Below are 11,870 nucleotides of genomic sequence, written 5' to 3' on the forward strand. Positions count from 1 at the left end.
CAAAAAAAACAAAAAAAAACCTGGGCCGCCCTTCTACGATTTCTCCTCGAGGTCGCAGAAGGTCTGCGCTCGGTACATCAGCCCCTTTCATCATGAGAATGTCTAAGGTATTCCGGACTTAAAGTGGGCTTCGAACTATCTGTCTTTGATTCGTCCTCGTCCGTGTTAGATGAGGTATCGCTTGTTTCTAACCCGTCCCCATCATCTCTATCATGTCCTCCATCGCCTCCCTCATCTCCACCTCCGACTTCCATTCCCGCTCCCTCCAAATCGAAGTCAAGCATGAGGTTTCAGCCTAGTATCCTTTCGTTAGGGCTTGCGGAGTCTCAGGGAATACAGGTTGAGCGTTTCGCGTAGGGCGAGACGGTGGAATCCCGGACCCTCGCCTGAGGTTCTAGGGCCTTAGTGTCTGCCCCCAGGTTCAGGTGTGGATTGCCATAGCCTGATAGAGTAGTATAATGGTATGGGTAGGTAGAAGGGTAGGTGTATCGAGGAGGCGTGTATTGAGGATATGTGTATTGAGGATATATGTATTGGGGGATAGGTGTAGGAATATTGCGAATACAGATAATGAGAGGTGTATTGAAGGGAGGTTGGGCTCCAAGTGGATTGGATCTCGAATGCTGTTATGTTTTGGAGTTGCCAAATACCGTTAGACTTAAGCCGCAGAAAAACCGTAAAACAAAAATTTTATTTCTAACTCAAGCCGTGGATTAAAAGGGGTATGTCGGAAAGACCACCGAAAGTGTCCATTTCCAGTCTTTCATTGCAAAGACCCTTTTAATCCTTTAAGATCTACTCCTTGATTGATTTCTGAAAATTAAATCTATTTAACAAGTAAATAAATTAATATAACATTTATACCTCGTTTTAAAATTCCAATTGGAATGAATACCGACTCGCCTCGGAGCACCAGATGTTTGATGCCTCTATCAGTTATCCACCAGAACTAACCAGAGATCGGTTTATTTCTCTTACCAGAAATATCGTAAACTGCAGTATTTGCAAAAACACTATTCACCAAAAAGACGTAATAACACTATTCACGAATCTACAGTTATTCCGATTCACTAATAAGCAAAAACAGAAATACCTCGAAATTCGAGAAAATACTATTCACCAATTCTGCAAACACTATTCAACAACCCGCAAAATTATACGTGAATTACGTATAACTTTCTTTTCTAACCCGAAACACTATTTGGAGAAGAAACAGAGAAAGAGAGAAAATAGAATACCGAATCGATTCAGTATGAACTCAGAAATTAGTGATTTTCTCTCTACCCCTCCACCCTTATTTATAGGCATATTTGGGATTGTCAAATTATCAAAATACCTCATGAATAGTAAGGAGGTTCCAAAGTGAAAAAACTAAAATGTCCTCAGTGGATAAGAATAATGACATGTATGGATAAGGATGAAATAAAAAGACCAAAATACCCTCGGCCCAAATTCAATTAATATTCATATAATTATTCTGAACAATTATATTTCTTGCAGTTGTTATTTCGGTAACTTTTATACAACGTACCGTATACTCTTATAAATTAACCTTTGTTTTTGCTTGTCATTTTTACATGACATTTATAATTTAATTATATCACGTATAATATTATAACCATCTTATTATTAATAATAATCAATTTATAATTAATCAATAAGATTATTTGATTAGCTCCTATACGGCGTGACCCGATAAGATCTGTGTTATGTTGGTCAATAGAATTAAAATTGTTTTAACTTCTACAAATCATAATGTGCACCTGGTAAAATGCATTATGACCATCTAATTACACAGATGATGATGTACTGTATAATATCACGATCCAGTAAACAATACTCGTGTTAATTCTTTTGTTTCATAGCTATCAGATTAGTTTCAAGGTAGGTGTGTGTCATGATTGAAAACTTAATCTTTTCTTGATCTTGAGTAGATTATCAAATATGATTACTCTTGTTATCATATCGCATGCAGATAATCTAACTCTACCAAGGGGCACAGTGATACTATTACTCGTATAGAAATACGAGGGACAATAGTACTTTTGGTAGACCATCTCTTCCTCAGCATAAGTTATGTATACTGAAGTGCTACCGTTATAGTTGCTTTTTACGGACAGCGTTAGATAACACTTACACATACACATCTCTTAGTAGGAAAGATGAATACCTCATACTGTAGAACTTAACACTAAATGAAAGCATTAATGACACAAACACAATTCCATTTAATGTTTCATTTGGGGTTTGTCAAATATCATGTTACTGGAACATGTATTTATGTAATTAAAATGACATCTCTTGTCTATGGTTTGTAAAACTTAACTATCTTTTAATCCACATACTAACCTTGGAACAGTTAATTAGTGTTCTTGCTAATTACCTCAGTTAGAGACTTTTAAGAGTATATATTATCTATATTATGAAGTTTCACAAATCCACTCATGAACTTGAAATGATTCATAAATGCAATAATACTCAAGGCAACAAAATGATTAATCATTCAATTCATGAACAAAATATATATGATAAAATTACCGTATTATTGACTTATAGTTTATTACATACTAACAAATGTAGGTTAGGACCAGTCTGGGCTGTTGGTCCGATTGGTCTCGGGTTTACATGGGGAACTCGGATAGTCTCGGACACCGAAAAAAATGGTGGACTGAAATGACATTTTAGTACTTATGGTTTTTTGTAAAAAAAAATAATCATGTTGGTCTCATAAAAATATATATATATATTTTTTAGTTATGGTTTATAAAAAAAATTCCCCCGCTAGCCACCTCCTCTACTAGGGGTGTCAATGGATACAATACGAGTATGGTGGAAGCATTTTCTGTTGGCTTTTGGAGCCCTTGACTTACTCGTTTGACTGGATTTGCAAAACATACATAATTGCATTTTACAGTTTTCCTTCTTGAGACATGTGCAGGTTCATGACAACTAGAGATACAATAAATACACACCGAGGATGAATTGCAATATAACATCAAGGATGTGGTCATGAAGCACAAGAGTATGGATGACAAAAGCATAACTCAAGATTAAGGACAATTAATCTGTAAAATTGGTAAAATAAGCTTGAGACTGAACAAAGTGAGGCCTACCATTGCAACGGTCCATGAACCGTTGCAACGGAATAAATCAAGTCGCAAAAATGACTGCACTGCATTAAATCAATTCACGCGATCCCAATCGAAAACCAAGTCAGAGGATTTTCGTTGTGGGGACCATTGCAACGGTCCTCTATCGTTGCATAGCCAAACCTGTTCGAACTACCCTACCGTTGTAACGGTCCATGAACTGTTACAACGGTCGGGATCACTTACTTCCTTTTTGGCAACTCTCTATAAATAGAAGCTATTCCAATGTTTTGATTGACACTCTAGCCGCCCCTAACTTCAATATTTCGTATTTTCAAATTTAGAGAAAGCCATTGTTGCTTGTGTGTTTAAACTTCAATACTCACAATCAATCTCAAGCTTATTCAATCAATTACACAACTCTTAGAGTGATCATGCGTGATCAACCCATTTACTACCTCACCCCGGCAATCCTTGAGTCCTCGCGAATCATATTGACCAACCTGAGCCTTTAGTGCTCCTTGTTCGGGCCGTGTGACTTCCCAGAAGATTGTAAGGGCTCACTGGTTCCACTTTGTAATCCTTTCTCATTGAGTAAAGAAAGGCGCGCCATCTCGAAAGTCACGGGCCCCGGAGATGTGGGCGTTAGTGTTGAACTCCGTAAACAACTCTCGTGTCAAGTGTCTCTAAACTCTACTCTTTACTTTACTTATTTTATACTTTTAGTTTAGGACAAAGTTATTCTAAGTTTTCGCCAAGAATAACTTTAGGACACCATCGAACTTTATAACTTAGATTAAAATTTAAAAATGACCTATTCACCCCACCTCTAGGTGCCTTTGGGACCAACATTTTTGTACTCATACCCACTAAAAATGACTTTATCCATACTATACCATTACCCATTAAGAATTGACATTACCCTACCATATCCTTATCCGTTAAAATTATCGGGTAACGAAACGGTAGTGGGTAAATAACGAATAATACTAGTATAATAATTAATTTTAGGAGGAATTTCACATATACCCTCAAAAACTTCAAAATTACATATGCCCCCCTTAAAATTTTAAAATTACATATTCCCCCCCTCTAAACTTCAAAAACTCACATATTTACCCATTTTATTGTCTTTTATATTAAAACACATTCTAAATTCATAAATACCAATTTTACCCTTTTATTAAAAAGCATAAAACTTCCATCTGACTTCAATTTGAATCTAAAAGGTTCCTCTACTGTCCAAATTGCTTTAAGATTTGCACGTGCTAGGTCAACATGATCTTGAAGTGAACACACACGGATATTGAAGCAACGTGCATATATCATAATGCAATGTACACAGATCAAAATTGCTTTAAGACCCGTGTCCGCTAGATTAGCACGAATTTTGAAACAAACACACACAGATCTTATTGCGATGTGTAGGGATCGGACGATATAAGAACCCTCATATTCAAATTTGAGTTTGATGAGGCGTTTTATACTGGGTAAAATGGGTATTTTATAAATTCAGAATGAGTTTTAATACAAAAGACAATAAAATAGGTAAATATGTTATTTTTTGAAGTTTAGAGGAAGAACATGTAATTTTAAAATTTAGAGGGGGATACGTAAATTTAAAGTTTTTGAGGTATATACGTGAAATTCCCCCTTAATTTTATTATATTTTACAAATAAAACATCAAAATTCATTTATTTTGCATGAATGCAATGACATTACTAATAAAATATAAAAATAAAATAAATGTGCAATTAATTTCAACTAAATTGCATTTTTATAAAACAAAAGAATTAAAAAACAAGAATATATCTTTCGATAAAATTCAATTGTTTAATTAAAGAACAAGACATGCAAATAAAAATAATATATTTAAATATTTTTCTTACAACAAAAAAAATACACCAAATAGTAAAAGTCCTCACTGATTATTGCTCAATTATATTACTATATTTTATATAATTACCCTATAGGATAACGAATACAAAATATCCTTTACTCGTTTAACTAACGAAAAAGATATTTATCCATACCCATACATATACCCAATAAGTTAATAAAAAAATAACCTTATCCATATCCGTCTTATTAAATACGATCGAGTAATCGGTTAGAAGGTATAATTGACACCCCAAATAACATGGGTAAGCAAGTGCTTACCCTGAGGTTTTCTTTTTTGAACCGGGCCTATTTTTTAATTTGACTACTCCAAATTTGTGGATTTGCCTACCCCAAAGCCCACCAAAAGCCCAGAACCCAGAGCCGAAAAAATGCTCAAAGTCTCAACCTGCGCCTCCCAGAGCAGCCAGGGGCGAAACACGAAAAAAGAAAAAAGTTGGAGGACCGTCGCCTCCGCCTGCGCGAAGAAGAAGGATCGCCGCGCCGCCTGTGCCCACCTGTTCCCACCTCCGCCTGTGCAGCCCGCCTGTGCCCGCTAGCCCTAGCCGCCTCTACTGCTGTTCGGTAAATCCCCTTCTACTGTTGTCTTTGTGTGGTAAATTTGCAGACCGGGGTTTACATGATTTGTGTGTTTTAATTGTTTGGATTTTGATCAATACTGAACAAAGAATTGTCAATAACCATAAGAGGAGGATGTTATGCCTGATGTAGAAATTAAGGCAGAAATCATCTGTTTAAAATTAGTACAAGCCTTATGTCAGAGATAGCTTATGTGTAGTATGAAATTAACTAATTAAGGCTTCAAAAGGATTGAAGCAGTGAATGTGATTTTGATCTATCTCCATATCATAACCTTGAACTTTGAACTTTGAAGAAGAAGATGTTTAAGCACTTGTTATTTTTGTGCATTGCTATAGCTCTCGTCTTAATTTTAATTTGTATTCTTGTCTTAATTTTCAGAAAAAGAAAACAAACAAACAAACAAACCTGATCATAGACTACTGTTTGGGAGCCCTTATCAACAGTCGGGATAATTGCACGACCTATTTTTCAGGCAAGGTAACAATGTCATGGAAAAAGATCTTTATACAAAAAGGAAAACAAGATGTAACTAGATTGATTTTTTTGCTATTTAATTTATTGAACCACTATGGCTCTGCTACCAACATGCGCACTCCTATACCAGCCTAGTTAATACTGGTAACCAAGATCTGAGATGGAATTACCCACTGGATAAGACTTTAACAAGCGTTTGCTATTGTTTCTGCCAATCAGCTCTAACCTGCTTCAAACATTGAACCAAAACTTGCCCAAATTTTGGAATATCCTCATTACCCAATCTAACAAGAAAAATAGCAGCTCCAAATTTTTATTTTTTTTATTTTTCTTGGGTCCAACTGAACCCAACACACAAACCTCCATTGACTTACGTTGAGAAAGAGTTGTTTGATGAGGTAGATGATGAACGAATTATGCAATAATTTCAAAATATGAAGACCCGTAGAACAATGCTCCCTCCATTGACTTGATTTTGTAGCATTAATATATTTCTTGTTTTTTGATATGTAAAAGAATATTTGTTATAAACTTTTGACTTAATTGAAACCTTTGATGTTCATTTATATTATCTTGACTTCTTGTTTATTTTAATTGATGATGTAATTTTATATTATGTTCATTTTTTTTTTTTTTGCAACTATATATGAACGCCTACCCCTAACAAAATTCCTAGCTTCGCCATTGCCCTCAACTCCGTTTCTACTAGCAAAGTAACAGTTCCTTTACCCTAAGTTATTAATGATTGAATATATGCTTAGGTTTTGACATTGGAATCATGGTGATTTGGCGAAGATGTGTGAATTCTGTTATGCGCCAGCTCAGCACTGGCTTTGAGCAAAAACACCAAGCAGGCGTTAGGTCACTCTTATGTCAAGGTATATTCATTTTGAATTTCGTAGGTGGTGTATTTCCCTTTCTTTGCTGGATATAGTTCTTTTGTTTAATGTACAACGTTTGTGTTTGTTTAAACAGGACAACTCACAAACTTGGGAAGGAAAGTCCCGTTGTCCTTTGGCCGAACTACAACTGATTGCCATCAATTTCTCCAACGATTTGTAATACACTTTTTCCTTGGCTGACAAAAAATGTCTAGTTAATTTGACACTAGTATTGAAGCCTTGAAGTTATAAGAAAGGTTATGTTGCAAATTGCACTGTATTTGATATGCTTTTGGCATTAAATTGAAATTTCTTATATTTTACTGACATTAAAATCTTGAGAATTATTTGCAAATGGGCGATGTTGGATATGCATATTTGGCACATTGTTGGGTGAAACGATTCAAGAACACCATTGTCAATGTTTGTCGTAGTAAATATTTGGGGTACTAATTGTTAAGAGTCTCTCTCTCTCACACACACACACAGAATATTTGTAGCACAAGAAATCTGTTGGCTGCAGAAGAGACAAACATGGTACCAGTCTCCTCTCCGTTGACCCCACCAACTGGAGAGGATCTGAAAACTGGCAAAAAAGAGGGTACAATGAAGCCTTCAAGAGTGCAAGCTATTAAAAAAGAAATCAGAATGGTAAAACAATTTATCAGTTTATTGCCAGTTATTGAATTTAACTTCTTATTATTTTTATAGTAATGCTTGTTTTGTTGCTGTGCCTTTAGAGCCCAAAAAAACTCAATTTGGTGGCTGCACTTGTACGAGGAATGCGAGTAGAGGATGCACTCTTGCAACTGCAAGTTACTGTGAAGCGAGCTGCAAAGACAGTATACCAGGTAGTGTATGAACTCATGCTAGTATGGCATACACAGTGGCGATTGGTGAAGCTAGGAATTTTGTTAGGGGTAGGCAAGCATAACTATATAAATAGTTGCAAAAAAAAAAACATGAGCATTTAGGTATAAAACAACCTTCTGTTAGAAGCCGGAACCAAAACCTAATCAAAATTCAAAATTAAGCATAAACATGAGCATTTAGGTACAAACCTCATGTCATTCTGATTTTTCTACAATTAATACTGAAGTTTTGAAGTTCACCTTTTAAAAATGTATATACTGGTATTGTACCTCTGGCACTTTTAATCTGTGTTGCATTTAACATACTGTTTGACACACCTAGAAAATCCAAAAAATAATGAAACTTCACCAGCGTCTATATCTTTAAGTCTATGAATTTCAGAAACTAAAAACACTCAACTTGGAGTTGGTACATTATTCTGTGCAAAAATAACAAAGCAGGTTGTCAAAATGACCAAATTTGCCCCTTACATTATGTACATTAGTGTAATAAATAGCAAATAAATTGTAAAAATTATGAAATTAAATATAAAAGTGAGCATTTTTATACTTGAAATTAGAGATTGATTTGGTTCGACAAATAACCTCAGACAAAAAAAATCTACCCTTTTTCACCATAGCAAAATCTCAATACTGTTCATGTTCTCCAACCAAAAATGTAACCTACTAACCTCCAATTTTCACAAAAATCTAACACAAAATGAGATTAAGACCAATACACAAATCAGATTTGAACATATTCATTTTTTTCAATATCAAGTTATAAGCAACCTCACTGAATCATAATCATCAAAATTTAAGTCAATATCTCAGCCATTGACAGCCAATTTTCACAAAAATCTCACACGAAATGAGACTATGACCAACAATATACAATTCAAATTGCTTCAGCAATTCAAAGAGTCTAGGCAGCAATACTCAATTTTAATAGAATCGAGCTGCTAGAATACAGAGGAAGGGATTTACCGAACAACAGTAGAAGCGGCTAGGGTTAGCTACTTAGCGGGCACAGGCGGAAGTGGGAACAGGCGGCGCGGCAATCAGCAGTAACAGGCGACGGTGCGGCACGATGATTCTTTTCTTCGCGCAGGCGCATGAGCAGGCGGAGGTGATACTTTTCTTCGTGCGGTGGTTTTTCTTTGCTCTCAGTAGCGGAGGGTTGAGATTTTTTTTTTTTCTGGGCTCTGGGTTATTGGGTTTGAGTTCTGAGCTCTGGGGTAGGCAAACCTAATAATTTGGGGTAGGCAAATTTATAAAAAGGCACGGTCCAAATGATTTTTTTTTTCAGGGGTAGGCAAGTGCCGCACCGTCGCATGTTACTGCTGATCGCCGCGCCGCCTGTTCCCACTGCAGTGAACTAGCTTCGCCTCTGGGCATACATCATTTTGATGTCATATACTGATATCGGTAAAAATTGAAAAGAACAAAATAAACATAACACCAAAATATATAAACTGGACCTATATCTGTTTAATATAGTATTGAATATGATAAGTATTGTGCTACTATTACCAGTTACCTAATAACCATGCTTGTGATCTTCAATTCTGACCCTCATCAGGTAATCCATTCAGCCCGTGCCAATGCTTCTCACAATCATGGTCTCGACCCCGATCGACTTATTGTTGGTATGTCTTTTGTCTTTTCCTTTTGTTTTTGAGGAGTTTTCTTGTGTGTCCATAAAAACTTGTTGAATTGTCATGCATGAACCTAACATAAATGAAATATCACTGCGAACAGCTGTTAAAATTTCTTGTTAAAAAAACTACCTCTTTTCTTTATGGATGATATATCTTCTCTTTTTCTATGGTCTCCCTGTTATTTCAATTTTTAATACATTTGCTATTGCTTATTATTTTTCTGTTTCTACTATCCATACTTCAATAGGTTTATATATTATGTATATATGGAGTATGGCAGCGGTTATATGTCTGATATGTACCTAAAATGTAATATGTTTATATAAAACTGTTAGACGCATTATTGCTTGGATGGATAAAGTGAAAAGTTGAGGGATAGGTCTTATCCTTACCCTCACATTGGATAAGAGTTATGCTGTTAATCCATCTACTTCTATTTCACAATCCATACATAGCCATGGTAAGTTGTGAATAGAAGATTCGTCATTGTCATTGTATTCTTGAAATATAACCTAAAAAATTACATATACTTGAAACAGGTTAAAGCATATGAGGAAAGCTTGTGTACACACCCTTTTAAAAATATAAAAAGCTTCATTTGCATCTCTTGTTTCAGTTTCATGGTATCCTACCTAAGCTGCCCCTCATGCACTACCAGTCTGCCACGAGGGTAGTTTCTGGTATACAATGCAGCATGTTGCAAGATTGCACATGAAAAACTTCCTTTCAATTCATTTGATCTTGCGGATGCCCAAATTACCTGTCCTCAGTGATTTGCTCTAGATAAATTAAAGGTGGCAAATGGCATGTTTGCCTCTCTTTCCATTGCCCTGAGTTAGATTTGGGTGGAGCTCAGGTCAAACTTTATGTTATAAGTTGACCAGGTCTAAGGTTGGCCAGGCTTTGACCATTTGATATTGCTGTCTGAGGTCATTTCAGTTGGCAATCAATATTTGGAAGGTTCTGCTGTCAAGATTCTCAAAAAGAAATTTTTTTTTTTGAAAAGTTCAGATCGGTTCTGTTTTGGGCTTAAAAACTGGGCAGGTGTTGATGTTTTGTTTGCAGTATAAGGTGATTTTCTGCATTCCATTGGGTTCAACTAGATACTTCTTATTGTTAGTGGTATGTACAACATTATTAAAGTTTTTGCCAGGGCACAAACAAAATTTTCCATTTGTTAATGAATACCAGTTTCTCATGCACCCTGTTTGCTATGTTTACCATAATTTTTAACATGACATCTGTTTTATTTTGTTTAGATGAAGCCTTTGTAGGCAAAGGTCTCTATCTGAAGAGGATATCTTACCATGCAAAAGGAAGAAGTGGTGTGATGGTAAGGCCGAAGTGCCGTCTTACAGTGATAGTAAGGGAAATTACACCAGAAGAAGAGGCTAAAATTGCCAAACTAAGGGTTAGTAACTACAAGAAGCTGACAAGAAAGGAGAGGCAGTTAATGCCACATCAGCTTATAGAGGTCACACCCAGGTGGGGCCACAAAAATAAAGCAGCAGTTTCAAGTGCTTAGCACAACACTTTTTTCTTTTTTGTTTGCTATTTTTTCTAATAACCCTCTGGCAAACTTTTGTTGCTATTTTTTATGATGGTTTTCACTATCTGTTATGGATTGAAATTGCTGAGGAGAATTTGTCATCTTTTGTAGTTATGCATGTACTTAGATGATTTTAGAATTTTTTTTTTTGAAAGATAAAAATGGGAGTCTAGCCTCCATATTTCATTGATGCGGACACAAGTAGTGTCAAGTTACATGAAAGAACGTAAAAAAAAAAATAATGAAGAAAGGAAAAAGAAAGAAAAAAAATAAAAAAACAGAAACATAGCTCTACATTATCTGATGTTCATATTCATTATCATTAGTGGTAAACCAACTTCCAACCTCATTTGTGATTTTCCCTGTAACCTGTGTCTGAGCTCTCTTTGCAAAAATGCACTTGCATCTCTCTCCAAATAATAATTGCGCCTGCATGTAATGTCCCCCTACAAATCGATCACACTGTGACAGCTGGGGAAGGAGCCTCAATGCCCCACTTTTTACCGGGGTTCTAAATAGCTAGCTATAGCTCTTCCAAACCATAAACGCTAAGCTATGAAATAAAATTGCGCTAACTCAGCTATGACCGCTATAGCTATAATAGCTGACCGCTATAGCTATAATAGCTGACCGCTATTACCGCTATATGAGACCCGCTATAGCTACCGCTATGCTACATGATTTTTTTTTTGCAATTTATATGAACTTCTGTATTTCTATTCTTATTTCTAATGCTACATGGTCTTCTACGATAAGTATACTCAACCAAACTATATGCTTCTATTTTTATTTGTGATTTATTTTATCATTCTATATCGAGAAATATTCAAATACTAATTCTTCATTTTGATTACTCTTTTTATAGTATTCATTTGTAAAATTA

The 11,870-nt window shown here is 35.6% G+C and overlaps 1 protein-coding gene across 1 annotated transcript; it reads left to right on the top strand.

Moving 5' to 3' along the window:
• The first annotated feature begins 5,406 nt into the window (after positions 1-5,406).
• On the top strand, positions 5,407-11,149 carry LOC144569438 (uncharacterized). The gene is made up of 8 exons (XM_078319789.1): positions 5,407-5,553; positions 5,950-6,048; positions 6,807-6,923; positions 7,021-7,103; positions 7,416-7,577; positions 7,667-7,777; positions 9,360-9,426; positions 10,698-11,149. The coding sequence occupies exons 3-8, from the start codon at positions 6,824-6,826 to the stop codon at positions 10,961-10,963; spliced, it is 789 nt and encodes a 262-aa protein (XP_078175915.1). The 5' UTR covers positions 5,407-5,553; positions 5,950-6,048; positions 6,807-6,823; the 3' UTR covers positions 10,964-11,149.
• The last annotated feature ends 721 nt before the right edge of the window (positions 11,150-11,870 follow it).

The sequence above is a fragment of the Carex rostrata genome, chromosome 18, assembly GCF_964058835.1.
Source record: "Carex rostrata chromosome 18, lpCarRost1.2, whole genome shotgun sequence".
Classification (NCBI taxonomy): Eukaryota; Viridiplantae; Streptophyta; class Magnoliopsida; order Poales; family Cyperaceae; genus Carex; species Carex rostrata.